Here is a 13,984-nt window from a genome sequence, read left to right on the forward strand (position 1 = left end):
TTGCACAGAGAAGCTGTGGCTGCCCCTGGATGCCTGGAAGTGTCCAAGGCCAGGTTGGACAGGGCTTGGAGCAACCTGGGATAGTGGGAGGTGTCCCTGCCCATGGCAGGGGGTTGGAACGAGATGATCTTTAACGTCCCTTCCCCCTCAGTCCATTCCACGGCCGGGAGGTCCCGCTGTGTAGACTCATGCCCTGGGACTGGACCCCTCGGCTGGGCTGGGCCTGGGGCCCCCCGCCCCCTCACAGCGGATGACGTCACGGTTCCGTGACGTCACTCTGCCCCTCCCCGGCTGACGTCAGACCCAGCCCGGAGAAGCGGCACCGGGGCACGGACGGGGCGGCGGCGGGAGCGCGGCGGGCCCGGGGTGAGCGCGGGGCCGGTCCGGGGGGGCTGTGGGTCCGTGGGTCCGTGGGGGCTGTGGGCCCGTGGGGGTTATTCCGGGGGTCCGGGGGGGCCGTTTTTTGGGGGATTTGTGGTCGCGAGGCCGCCCCGCTCCCGGCCGGGAGGGAATGAATGAGGCGGGGGAGGGGGAGCGGGAGCCGCGTCCCGCCCGGCGCCGCCATCAGAGCCCTGTCCGGGAGCGGGCGCGGCTCTCCCGGCACCCCCCGGCATCCTCCGGCTCCGCTCGGTCCCCTCCTGGGGACCCCTCGGTCCCCCTTGGGGGCGGCGATTTGGTGCTCGAGCCCCATCGCGGCTCTTTTGTGTCTCTCCGCGGGCTGGAGGGTTTTGTTGCTCCCCGTCACCCGCACCCGGCGCTTGGCTTCATGTGCGCAGCATGGGCAGGGAACGGAGTCAGGAGTGGCTTGGATTGGAAGGGACCTTGAGGATCGTCTTGTTCCAACCCCCTGCCATGGGCAGGGACACCTCCCACTAGCCCAGGTTGCTCCAAGCCTTGTCCAGCCTGGCCTTGGACACTTCCAGGGATGGGGCAGCCACAGCTTCTCTGGACAACTTGTACCAGGGCCTCCCCACCCTCACAGCCAACAATTTCTTCCTAATATCCCGTCTAAACCTACTTTCTTTCAGTTTGAAGCCATTCCCCCTTATCCTGTCCCTTCATCCCTTTTCCAAAGTCCCTCTCCAGCTCTCCTGGAGCCCCTTTAGGTACTGGGAGGGGCTGCAAGGGCTCCCTGGAGCCTTCTCTTCTCCAGCTGAACACTCTCCCAGCCTGTCTCCAGAGCAGAGGGGTTCTAACACTGGGAGCATCTCCGTGGACTCCTCTGGACTCAAACCAGCAGCTCCACATCCTCGTGCTGTTGTTCCCCAGGGCTCAGAGGCAGCTCTGCAGGTGGGGTGTCACCCGAGGGAGTAGAGGGGCAGAATCCCCCCCTCCCCTGCTGCCCACGCCGTGGGATGAGCCCACGTTACATTTGCCTTTCAGGACCAATCTCCCTTCTCCTCTCCAGGAGCGTCACACCGTTCAGTAGCTCTGTCACAATGTTCAGTAGCTCCGTAATCTCCCTTTTTTTTATTTATTTTTGGTGCCTGGGGTCAGGTTTCCAGCGGCTCCCTCAGTGCCTTGGGCTGACGTTCTCCTCTTGGCCGGCTCTGCCCGGGGCCCGACGTCATCCCACAGCCGTGTGTCACCCCTGGAACAGGATCCACGGGGTTCATGTGTGTGTCAAGGTTATTCCATCAGAGTTTGGCCAAGAGCTGCCTGCCAGGGAGAACAGCTCCAGCCTGGACACCCTGGCACATCCTCCCTGCCAGGGAACACCGGGAGGGACGCAGCGTCCCCAGCTGGGGCTCTCCAAACCAGAGGAGTTGCCAGCAGGGGATGTATGGTGGATTTGGGCTGTTCAGCAATCCAGGCTGCAGGAATTGTGGTTGAGCTGAGAGTTACCCCTTAGTTGGGGCAGCTCAAGCGCTCCCAAATGTGGGGATCCAATGGAGTTTCCACTTGGCAGCACTAGGGCATCAGGGAATAAGGGTTTCCTGAGGGCAAAGTGGCACATGCTTCCTCTTCTGGATGCCCAAGGAAGGCACTTGCTTTGCCCCCAAGCTCTTCTTGGTAGAGTTGGAAAAAGTAGAGGAGCTTCCCAAAACATAAGCCCTTCTCCAGGTCTGAAGCAGAAACTGTGGGGTTTGGAGCCAAATGTGAGTTGAGAACTTGGTGCTCAGAGCGTTGGTGTGGACCATGTGCCCGAGGATGTGGTTGGGTGTCTTCAAGATCCTGTGTCCTAGAGAGTACCTGATTTTCTTGGAAAGAAAAAAGCTCTGGATTCTTTGGTTTAGCTCCATGGAGGAGCATCCCGTGGCACCTCAGCAGCTGTGCAGCCCCCAGAAGCCCTGTGGGAGATCTGGGATTTAGTTCTGGCCTCTCTCTCTCTCTCTCTCCTCCCTCTCTCCCATGTTCTTTGAAGCTCACCGGGGGAATTTCCAGACAAACTCCGTGACTTTCTTATCTTCCTTATCGCTGTGACATTCTATTAATAACTAATTTATAGGAACTACTGCTTTCTATAAACATATTTTTGACTTTTATGTGAGCAACAGGTGCTGCTGTTTATGTAACACCTTGGAAACCTCACAGAGGAACAGCAGCTGGCTGTTCCCTTAATGCCGTTTTGTGAATGTTGCTCCTTTTTTTTTTTTTTTAACATTCCCTCTTTTCCCTTTCCCTGTGCTTTAATCGCCTTACAAACCCCCAAAATTCCTGCTATCCCAGATTATTGCTGTCCACTGGACCACATTTTTGCTTTATGCTAATCCTTTGCACTGCCACTAATTGGTTTAAACCTTGTCCTTCAGGTTGGGTTTTGGAACTTAGAAAAGCTGCTTGCCCAGCTTCAGAGCCCTCTCCCTGCCTATCCCAAACTTCCAGGCATTTCAAAATCAAGGAGAAGGGAATGATGTGATATTCCTGGCTGCTGCTGCTCTCACGAGGACGTTTTTTTTTTTCCTTTTTTTTTTTTTTAAGGTGTGGGACAACTCCTACTTTGTGCCAGGTTTTGATTGGCTTTCCACAGAGGCAGTGTCCTATAAATTCCCTTCTCCTCTCTGCTTCTGCCTTATCACCAGCTGAGGGACAGGTGAGTACAGAGGAGGGAAAATTCCAGCAGCAATTCCATTGCTTAATCCGTGATATTGGCGTCAGTTATTAATTTAAATTAATGGGGTGGGGGGAATGACTTTGATGTTTCAGAATGAAAAATTCCTCATTTTACTGACAGTTTCTGACATCAGTTTGAATGGATGAGTAAAATCAGAGATTAAAGTATTCAGAAGGTAATATGAGGGGGGGAATATTTTGTGGAATCATGGAATGGTTTGGGTTGGAAGGGACCTTAATGCTCATTCCGTTCCAACCCCTTGTGCCATGGGCAGGGTCAGCTTCCACTATAAATGATGTTTATATTTTATATATAATTTTTTCTCTTTAGTTTGTAATGGAACAGAAGTTTTCCTCCTTAGGATAGTAAGAAAGAGAAGCCTATAAAAAAATTAATATTTTACATCAGTTAAATGAATATTTTTTGTGTTCAGAACTATTAATTAGTCCTAGAATTCATTTAAAACAGGAAACTTGGATTTAGCAGAATGGGCTTTTCTGTCTGAGTTGCTTTTGCAAGTTAATTACTGTGCTGCAGCAGACTTTACCTCTTTGGGCAAGTATTTTTAAGGCATAATGTTAATTTCTTTATGTATTTATGTGCATTTATTGGCAAGTTTAAAATTTAATAATCACACCTCTTTTTCCCCCCCTTCCTGTTTGAAATAGAAATAAATGCCATTGGTGGATTTTTTTCACTTCTAGGGTGTTTCAGTGTTTGGTGTAAAATGAATTTACTGTTCTTTTGAGTCAGCCTAGACCTGTAATTCTCAGCTTGAGCCTTTGTGGCTTCACTCCAGGTGCATTTGGAAAAACCAGTCCAGTCGGTGGGGAACCAATTTGTTCCCAGTGTGGCATTTTTAGTAAAAACTAAAGTTAGTCTGTGCTTTGTTTATAGAGCTCAAAATGTCAAAATGACTTTTCAGGTACTTTTAGTGGGAATTTTCCATGACAGAGACCAGTGAGTCTCTGTCAGTGCTGTAGGATTTTATTTTCCCATTGTGAAGCAGGAAGGGATTATCCTGAGATCCAGTTGTCCAGATGGATTTTGAATATTTCCAAGGATGGAGGCTCCCATCACCTCTCTGGACATCTCAGACTAAGTCTCCTTGATCAGTTTAATTATATTTTTAATATGCCCTTTTTATGTGTCTGTGCTGTTAGACAATAGGTAGTTTAGCAAATTCTTTTGTATTTAAATAGCAAAACTCCCTCAAGTACCAGAAAATTCTCAGCCTGGTGAGCTCAGGAGTGAAAGGAACACCCACATTCATCACTTGCTGGTTTTTCTCTGCATGGTAAATTTGAAATTAAATTAACTGCTGCAATTTCTGGTTGTGATCTTCCTTCTTCCCGATTCCCTCTTTTAGAATATCAGGAATTCCCAAATAAAGGAATTGACAGGGTAATCTCATCGGGGTGGTCTGAAATGTACTTTAATCTGGGAATTTGCTTATTATTTGATATTTGGGAATGAGTTAAAAGCTGTTGAGTGGGGATAAGGAAGAATTTAAGTGATTATGCCTTGAGAATTGTATTTGAAAGAAGTAAACTGGGACCTCAGAAACCACCAGTTGTGGCTGCAACTGTGATTTATTTGGGGTACTTTCCATTTCCTTCCCAAATGTGAAAGATTTGGAGAGGAAAAAACCCAAACTTAAGTGTAACACAGAGTAATTTATTAGTATGTGAAATAATTGGGATATTTTTGTGAGTCCTGGCTAAATAGTGCCACTCCTTTGTTTGCTTTCTGGGTCCCATCCATCAGGAGTGTTACATTGGAGTAAATCTCTCTTTTTTTAAAGGAGATTTCCTGCTGCCTCTGGCTCAGCAGCTCTTACTGATGCAATTTTGAGAAAGTTTGCTAATTCATGGCAGCCTGCAAACCCTTCACTCCGAAGTGGAATCACAGCAGCTTTGTTGAATTCTGTGTTTGTGCTTGAAATCACAGTTTGTATTTATTTTTTTTTTTAAAGGCTTAAACTTGAACCGTGTTCTTACTGTTGATTTTCCTGAACTGTGCATATTTTCATGAGCTCCCTCCAGGGAATACATTACCTCTACTCATGTTACTTCCCAAGCAGCTTCTGGGACACGTGGCTCATCATCCAGGCCTCGGATTGCATCAAATTCCTCCGAATCCCCGCGAGAGTTTTCTCAGGGAGCCTTTAAAAGCCTTTGAAGTCACCCGTGACTCATCTTTTCTCTTGTGCCCGCAGCAGGTTTGAAAGGGGAAGATGCCAATTGTCAGGAACCTGGGCAGGGCTGCCAGCCAGCTGCTCCAGAGCTCGGGCTGTGGGTGTGGGATTTCCCTCGTGCCCGTTCGGTGCATCGGGGTCTCCCCGCGCCAAGTGGCCTCGGACGCGAGTTTCCACTCCGTCACCTTTTCCGAGTCGGATCATCCTCGGGTGCTCATCACAGGTAATTCCTGTCATAGCTACTCCTGCTCCACTCCCCTCCTGCCTCCCCAGCGGGCAGGATTCTGGCAGCAAAAATACCCCAAGTACTCTGGAATTGGGGTGATCCCATTTGAACTTTCCTGCTGTTTCAGCTCCGTAACTCTACTAAAACCAGTTGGTTCGGCTTTCCTTAAGAAAAATGATAAAAGCTTTCTGACTCACTGAGAAAAATAGTGCTGCTTTCTGGTGTCATCCATACAATAATAACGAAATTCTGTATTTTAATAATCTCCTCTGATTTTTGTCTCCCAGGTGGGCTTGGCCAGCTCGGGGTGGGACTTGCAAAGCTGCTGAGGTATGTCCTGATTCCTTGATATGTCACGATTCCCTGGCTTGCTGCTAGTGAGGAATTCCAGCTTTAGCCATTAGTTTTAGAAGCGGTAATTTTCTGGAGAGTTGTTTATAAAAGAATCCCACTGTCGATTGCAGGTTCTTTTTTTGCCTCTCAGCTTTGTAAACGACATTAATGATTGGACCTGATGATTTAAAGGTCTTTTCCAGCCTTAATGATCCTGTGATTCTTAATGATTCTATGATTAAATTTTCCCCATCGTTTTATATTCCACTCCTGTGCTTGTTTGAGGTTGCTGATGTCCTTTCTGTGTGTACATTGGTCACCATTCCCAAAATAACATAATTTTGTCCCAGGGGCTGGCTGCTGAGTTGTTTGCTTCCAGTTAAATGGAAGTACTGAGAGGCTAAATCCTCAGAGTTTTCCTTTTCTCTTTTTGCTTTTCCTGTTCCCCCACCCCACACACACAGCTACCTCATGTTTTCCATGATGTCTTTTCAAGAAGTGCTCCAAGAGCTCTCCCTGATCCATATCCATGTCCTTATCCACACCTGCTCAGCTCCAGGGAATCTGGACTAAGACCAAAAGTGAGCAGACTCGCTGCCCTCAACACTGTTGCAGTTTGAATGTTTTCTGCCATTTCTATGGTATATTTAAAAATCATCCAACTAATGGGAGGCTGGAATGTGCTCCAGTGCCATCAGCTGTGACAGCCTTGGTTAATTATCACAAAGTCACAATTTCTCTGTTTTATTTACTTTGTTGATACAAAAGTAGCTGCAGTTACAGCAACCCAGTGGCTTTTTGTTATTTGCAGGGGAGTAAATTATCTCTGGGTAAAATTTTCTGTAAGGAAAGGGCAGGAGGGGCTTTTTCTTAACATATTTTCACTTCCTAAAAGACTTCTCTATCCTTGCAGAGCCCTTCACTGCTACTAGGAATAGTTCACTCATTTTCTAAGATGTTATATTGACATTTAAAGGTTCAGTGGGGTTTTCTGAAGTGCAATAACTGATATAATTGCTGAAATTATTGTTCTTCTCACGTTGCTCCCGCAAAACAAAATAGCAGTGACTGATGGGTTATCTCAAAAGGCTGTGGACTCACTGTTCCATGTGGGTATTTTTACACAGGAAACGCTTTGGAAAGAACAATGTGATCTTGTCTGACATTAGAAAGCCTGCAGATAATGTTTTTTATAGTGGTAAGTGACTGGGGAAGCACATGGAAAAAAATCATCTTGACTTTACCTCTGATGTTCATCGACTAATTACCAAACTGATAAGTGGATTGCACTAACAAGCTGCTGTTCTAAGCTCCTGGATAATGCCTTCCTGCTTGGAAATCTTGCAATTGATTGATTTCTTGTATTATTCCCTTTTCCTAAATACTTTTCTTTGCATTTTTGCACTGTTGCTTTGCCACTTCGTTGAGCAGAATAACAACTCGAGTCAGGCTGTGCTCCTGCTGTAAAAAGAGATGCTTTTATTCTTTTGGAGGGACCAAGCTGGAAATTAAATGTGTGGTGTGTTATTCCATGCTCAGGGACTTGGATGTACAGTAGGACTTTAGATTCTTTGATTTTCATTAGAAACTTGCATAAGTTGCTGTGCAGTGATGTATTTAGGTGGTAGAAGCTGCAGTCTGAGCTTCAGGCAGAACTTTTCCCAACATCCATTCCTGGCACTGAGTTTCCCACTGGTTCCATTCCCTCCAGGTCCCTTTATCTTCGCGGATATCTTGGACTACAAGAATTTGCGGGAGATCGTGGTGAACAACAGGATAACTTGGCTGTTCCACTACAGTGCTTTGCTCAGCGCTGTTGGAGAAGCAAATGTCCCTTTGGCCAGAGCTGTGAACATCACTGGTAGGTGACAGGGATTCCATGTCCCTGGAACTGTGCCAGGGGAGGTTTAGGTTGGATATCAGGATATCTTCCCCCAGAAGGGTGGTTGAGCACTGAACAGACTTCCCAGGGAGTGGTCATAGCCTTAAACCTGCCAGAGCTCAAGGAGTGTTTGGATAACACTCTGAGGGACAGGGTGGGATTGCTGGGGTGTTCTGGCATGGCCAGGAGTTGGACTTGATAATCTTTGTGGGTCCCTCCCAACTCAGGATATTCTATAATTCCTATAATGAAGAAGTGGAGAGCATGTTCTGATAAATCCTGTTGGGTGTTTTTCCAGGTTTGCACAATGTTCTGGATATTGCAGCTGAGCATAATCTGAGGCTCTTCATTCCAAGCACGATTGGGGCCTTTGGACCCACCTCTCCTCGAGACCCAGCTCCTGATCTCTGCATTCAGAGACCGAGGACAATCTATGGAGTCTCCAAGGTCCACGCTGAGCTCATGGGAGAAGTGAGAATTTTTTGTTTTATTCATTTCTTAAAAGTTCTGAGAGAACTTCACTGGCACAGGTTGTCCAGAGAAGCTGTGGCTGCCCCACCCCTGGAAGTGTCCAAGGCCAGGTTGGACAGGGCTTGGAGCAACCTGGGATAGGGGGAAGGTGTCCCTGCCCATGGCGAGGGGTTGGAATGAGATGGGCTTTAAGGTCCCTTCCAACCCAAACCATTCCCTGATTCTATGATTCTAACTTCATTCCTTTTGTAAGATTCCTCACTGCAACATTATTTTCCCTATTCTTTCCTTCCTTCAGGTTTTTAGTACTCAGCAGTAGTCTGAGGCAGCTTTTAAGGTCAAATATCTTTTGAGTTTTGTTGGGAAAAGCCCAAAGAATTGGAAGCTGGGAAACATCTGACTTCCAGTATTATTTCTTTCCCTGGTTCTTTTGACTTTGGCCTCTCTGCCTCATCTGGAATTGGATAAAGGACAGTGTACAAAGCCTTGTGAAAGCAGGGGCAGTGATGGCTTTTGCCCCTCCTCTCCAAAAAAAGACTTTAAAGTCAAAGCCATTGGTATCTGTACATGCACAACTTCTCTTTTGGCTTTGTAGTGACTTATAAATAACATTTTTAAAGCTGATATTTTTAGATACAGATTCCTCACATAGGTCTGAAGACTGAATTAGCCTGAAAAATCTCACAAACTTAGGAGTTTTAAGTTTCTGAACACCAAATGTAGACCCTGCATTAGCAGCTAATCCATATCAAGAACCCATATTTACTGATGTGGATGTAAAAAAAGGGCAGGAAGGGAGTTCAGCTGCCTGGCAGGGAATGGGGGCTGTTTAGTCCCTTTTTTCTTTCATCCCCATCATGGAATGGTTACAGCGTGAGGGTTCATCCTGAGGCAGATTTTTCCTGTGAGATCAGTGAGTGTGTGGCCTGCTCTTGGTGTGTAAAACTGTTCCTCTCCTCCCTCCCTCCCAGTACTACCATTACCGGTACGGCCTGGACTTCCGCTGCCTCAGGTATCCAGGGATTATATCTGCTGACTCCCAGCCTGGAGGGGGAACAACTGGTGAGTGGATTGTGCACTGTGAGAAGGCTGGAAAGGGGCTTTTCCAAAGGGACTGCAGTGTCAGCAGAAGGGGGAATGGCTTCTCACTGCCAGAGGGCAGAATTAGATGGGATATTGGGAAGGAATTCTTCCCTGTGAGGGTGGTGAAGCCCTGGCACAGGTTGCCCAGAGAAGCTGTGGCTGCCCCCAGATCCCTGGAAGTGTCCAAGGCCAGGTTGGAGCAACCTGGTCTGGTGAGTGGCATCCCTTCCAATGGCAGGGGTTGAAACAAGATGATCTTTAAGCTCCTTTCCAACCCAAACCATTCAATGATTTATGATAAATAACACACAGTGCTGCTGCCAGACTGGAGACTTTGGGTGTGGTCTGAGGGTTGTTGCCTGTCATGACACACACAACAGATCGACCCACGTGAACACACCCACCCATCATTCTCCTCCACAGATTATGCTGTCAAGATTTTCCATGATGCCATAAAGACTGGCAAGTTTAAGTGTTACCTCAAGCCAGACACCCGTCTGCCTATGATGTACATCGATGACTGTCTGAAGGCAACGCTGGAGGTCATGGAGGCCCCTGCAGAATCACTGACCATGAGGACCTACAACATCAATGCCATGAGCTTCAGTCCCGAGGAGCTGGCACAGGAGGTGCAGAAGTATGTTCCTGAGCTCCAGGTGACCTACAACGTGGATCAAGTCAGGCAGGCCATAGGTTAGTGTCTTCTCAGGCAGCAGGTAAGAAGAAACTTCAAATCAAGGGCAAAATAAAGTTTCTTTAGGCACTTGCAAATTACCCCTGTGCAGTTCAATTCTTATGGTTTGAAATTCAGCTTCAGCAGGTCAAACCAGTGATGAAACACTTGAAAGTTTAAAGGAATTTTTCTTAAACCTCCTGTTTCTTGGTTCTTTTCCTGTTCCCTGCAGCTGACAGCTGGCCCATGAACTTCGACGACAGCAACGCCCGGAGGGATTGGGGTTGGAAACACGATTATGATCTCCCTGAGCTGGTGACCACCATGTTTAGTTACCTTGGGTCTGACTCCAGGATTGCCCAAGCTAACTGAAAGTACTTTCAGATGTTTCCAGATTTCCACAGAGGACCAGGAAGAAATGGCTAAGTTTAGGTTGTAATCTTCTGAGCCTTAGAGCACGTCAGTGATTAATTTTCGTGAGTAGCAACAGAGCTGGGCAGAAACATCCTGTAGCTGGAATGTACTTTAGGTAAATTAACATCAGTGGGTGCTGACTCCAGACACAACACAGATGACAAACACAAAGTTATTGAACTTTCACACTTTGAAAAAAAACACCGAAAAGAGCACTTACTCCTGGCTGGTGGCTCTCCAGTCATTCCTGCCTCTTCTTTGGCAAACAGCGTGGGACAGTGTTGTCCAACCTGGTGTTTCAGGCATATCCTGCAAAGTCAGCGATAGGTGTTTCGTTTTCCTGGTGGAGGATGTTAGGGCATAGTAAGATAAGATCCTTTCTACTCTTTGCTTGCAAAAGAGACTTCAGAAGAGCTACTTCATGTTTCCAAATTGCAGGGGCTCGTTGCAATTTTAGTTTGAAATCAAACTTTGTTCGATAGTTCCTATTTATATTTAGTGCTGTCTAAGCATACACTTTTCTATATGTAGGGCTTAAGAGCAGCATTATTCTTATAAAGCTGCTTACAAATGTGAAGTGGAATAGGACTTGAATTCTCATGATGCTTTAAAAAAAAGCAGGTTTTATAAGCTTAGCTTCATCCTGTTCTTTGCAAGTGCCGCTGCCTTCGGTGTAACCTTGGAGGGAGATCTGAAATCCGGAGAGCTGTTCCATGGATGTGAGTCTGGGTGGTATTTCAGGAAGGCAGAGGGCTTATTAGCAGTACTTTGGGTTCTCCCAGTTGTTTGCAGGACACACTGCCTGGAGCAAGGTTTAAAGGTGGGCTGGTAATGGAGCCTCAAGGTAGAGCCGGGTCAGCCTTTGAAATCTTTCATGTTCACCGCATTTTCCATGTGCACCGTGTCTGTAGATGCTGTTTGTGTGTTACTCATACCCTTTTGTTCTTCAGGGAGGGATCCAGAAGCTGAAACCATCTCCTAGCTACAGTTAAGGGCTGTTCTGCCCGCTGAGTTTCATGCACAGGAGGTTCTGGGATGAACAAGGGAGTTTTTGTAGGTGCATACAAGGAAGAGGTGTCAGTTCAAAAGCTACTTAGGAGACTTTGAGAAGTGACAAGAAAGCCATTTTAGGTAAAACACCAGTTTCCATGGATGTGAGTCTGAGCTGTCAGCTACTCCAGCTGAAAAGCAGCCTCTGAGAGCTTTGGATTTTATTTTTTTTTCAAAGAAAAATTATCTTTCATTTTCAAAATGACTGGAAATTCCCTATAGGAAGCTCTCCATCTTTTTTTTTTTTTTTTTTTTTTTTTTTCCTTGTATACTCCAATAGTGTGTGTAGGTAAATACATTCAAGTATTTTTGTGGGGTTTTTTGCCTACGACTTGTTTGCTCTGTTTCCTGTGATGGTGCTTTGGTGGTTGCAAGTCTGTTCCATTCTCTGTAACCCTGTGGTGGTTCCTCAGTTAGTGGATTAATCAGATTTTTGTCTGTGTGTGAAGGACTCTGCTGCAGGGAATATGTTTCCTCACAAAAGTAACCTTCAAATGAAGATTCTGTGGTGAAACCTAGTTATTTTAAACATTTGTTACACTTGTATTTCTTGCTTTTGTACTTATTATTTCACCTCTGGGCAAGGTGTGTATTTCCCAGGTATTTAAACTCAAAGGTAGTGGCCTGTTATGGAAACATTTTTATATTGTTTACATTTCTGAAAAAAGACAAGTTTGTGAACTTTGGCTGCTGTTCAAGTGTAATATTTGGCCCAATGGGCCAGTGAAGTCCATTCACACCCTGCAAGGAGAGACTGGCTCAGGTTTGTCCCCTGCCCTGCCCAGACTGGGTTGGATCCAAACTGGATCTCCCAGTGAACTGGAGCCATCAGATGAGGGGCTTTAAAGGAGCTGAAGTGTCTTGTCCACTCCAGCCTCTCGTCATTCCCACCCTGGGGGCTCCTCATTGCCTCTGATCCATGAGATGTGTAACATAAAGAGCTGTTGATGGGTCTCACTCCATTTCCTTCCTCCACTCAAAGTCGTGGGGCCTTCTCCTAACTCCAGTATACCTGGAGTTAACAAGAGTGAGGAGTAGGAATGTTCTTTCTCTGGAACACACTGTCCTTGGTGGTGGCATTGCACCAAAGCCTTGGACAAGATGTTACAGCAAAGGTGAAATTCAAACCTATGGCATTTTGAACGCAGGTTTTTTTTTTCCCCCCTGTCCAAAGTTTCTGACTTCATTTAGGAGCAGCCATTTAAGCAACTTAAATTCTTTAAAATCTGAAATAAACAGTGTTGCAATAGGGAATGGTCTGGAGGTAACTGGTGATAATCAGGGAATGTCATTAAATGTGTCTGTCCTGTTTGGAATTCTGGTTTTCAACCTGTGACCAATGATCCATATTCTTTTTTTTCCATGTCTTTCCCATTAACCTCTGCTGTAACTATGTTACAGTCTTTTCTGTATTAAACCAACTTGATGTGATACAAAATGTCTTACCTTTTGCTACCAGTTCGAAGTTTCACTTCTGGGCAGAGACTTCCCTCATGACACTTGAGCACTGTAGCTGTTAAATTACCTGTTCAGGAAAAAAAAAAAAGAAAAAAAAAGTTGTTAAGAATATTTTTTCAAATACTGTAAGTTGTGGATGATGCTTACTTTAATAAAATCCTATGCAGATGTATCCTTGGTTTGTTTTCCTTGCTCAGAGCAGGTAAGAGCAGTGATAAAGGATCCTGGTCAATGAAGGGTCCTGGTCAGTGCTGAAGCCTTTTAGGAGCCAGGTTGGGGCAATTCCAAGCACAAGCACAGGCTTGGAGGAGCATGGATTGAGGAAAAACCCTGGGGAGAAGAACTGGGGGGTGCTGGTGGGTGAGAGGCTGGACATGCCCCACCATGGGCACTCCCAGCCCAGAAACCCCCTGTGTCCTGGGCTCATCCCACAGCCTGGGCAGCAGGGGAGGGGGGGATTCTGCCCCTCTGACCCCTCAGGTGAGACCCCACCTGCAGAGCTGCCTCCAGCCCTGGGGAACAACAGCACAAGGACGTGGAGCTGCTGGAGAGAGTCCAGAGGAGGCCACGGAGATGCTCCGAGGGCTGGAGCCCCTCTGCTCTGGAGCCAGGCTGGGAGAGCTGGGGAGGTTCACCTGGAGAGAAGAAGGCTCCAGGGAGACCTTGGAGCCCCTTCCAGAGCCTAAAGGGGCTCCAGGAGAGCTGGAGAGGGACTTGGGACAACGGCCTGGAGGGACAGGATGCAGGGAATGGCTTCCCACTGCTAGAGGGCAGGGATAGGTTAGATACTGGGGAGAAATTGTTGGCTGTGAGGGTGGTGAGGCCCCGGCACAGGTTGCCCAGAGCAGCTGTGGCTGCTCCATCCCTGGAATTGTCCAAGGCCAGGTTGGGCAGGGCTTGGAGCAACCTGGTCTGGTGAGTGGCATCCCTTCCCATGGCAGGGGCTGGAGATGATCTTTAAGGTCCCTTCCATCCCAAACCATTCTGGGATTCTTTGGTTAACTTTGTTCTGTCTGTCCCAGTTGCTCAGCAGAACCACTCGCAGGGAGACACAGCGTGGATACCCCTCAGTCTCCAGTGAGCCATGAGGCCGGGCTTGCAGGTAGCAACCATCCAAGAAATGATGGCTTTTAACTATTCCT

At 47.0% G+C, this 13,984-nt stretch overlaps 1 protein-coding gene across 5 annotated transcripts; it reads left to right on the top strand.

The window, feature by feature from the left end:
* The first annotated feature begins 186 nt into the window (after positions 1-186).
* LOC108504927 (L-threonine 3-dehydrogenase, mitochondrial-like) lies at positions 187-12,979 on the top strand. Of its 5 annotated transcripts, XM_017830458.1 has the most exons (10): positions 187-366; positions 2,923-3,034; positions 5,274-5,475; positions 5,766-5,808; positions 6,939-7,009; positions 7,523-7,672; positions 7,992-8,164; positions 9,136-9,226; positions 9,671-9,940; positions 10,153-12,979. In XM_017830458.1, exons 3-10 carry the CDS (start codon positions 5,292-5,294, stop codon positions 10,290-10,292), a joined length of 1,122 nt encoding a protein of 373 aa, XP_017685947.1. In that variant the 5' UTR covers positions 187-366; positions 2,923-3,034; positions 5,274-5,291; the 3' UTR covers positions 10,293-12,979. The 5 variants fall into 5 exon arrangements, with proteins under 5 accessions (XP_017685947.1, XP_017685946.1, XP_017685949.1 ...); XM_017830457.1 differs by lacking the exon at positions 187-366 and having other exon boundaries at positions 5,277-5,475; XM_017830460.1 differs by lacking the exons at positions 187-366; positions 2,923-3,034 and adding an exon at positions 3,041-3,625.
* The last annotated feature ends 1,005 nt before the right edge of the window (positions 12,980-13,984 follow it).

This window comes from Lepidothrix coronata, unplaced genomic scaffold, assembly GCF_001604755.1.
Source record: "Lepidothrix coronata isolate B3197 unplaced genomic scaffold, Lepidothrix_coronata-1.0 Scaffold179, whole genome shotgun sequence".
Taxonomy (NCBI): domain Eukaryota; kingdom Metazoa; phylum Chordata; class Aves; order Passeriformes; family Pipridae; genus Lepidothrix; species Lepidothrix coronata.

Coding starts and splice junctions, on each gene's coding strand:
- LOC108504927 (XM_017830458.1), top strand. CDS start 5,292: ATGCCAATTGTCAGGAACCTGGGCAGGGCTGCCAGCCAGCTGCTCCAG. Junction 5,809..6,938: donor GGACTTGCAAAGCTGCTGAG/GTATGTCCTGAT, acceptor ATTTTTACACAG/GAAACGCTTTGGAAAGAACA. Junction 7,673..7,991: donor CAGAGCTGTGAACATCACTG/GTAGGTGACAGG, acceptor GTGTTTTTCCAG/GTTTGCACAATGTTCTGGAT.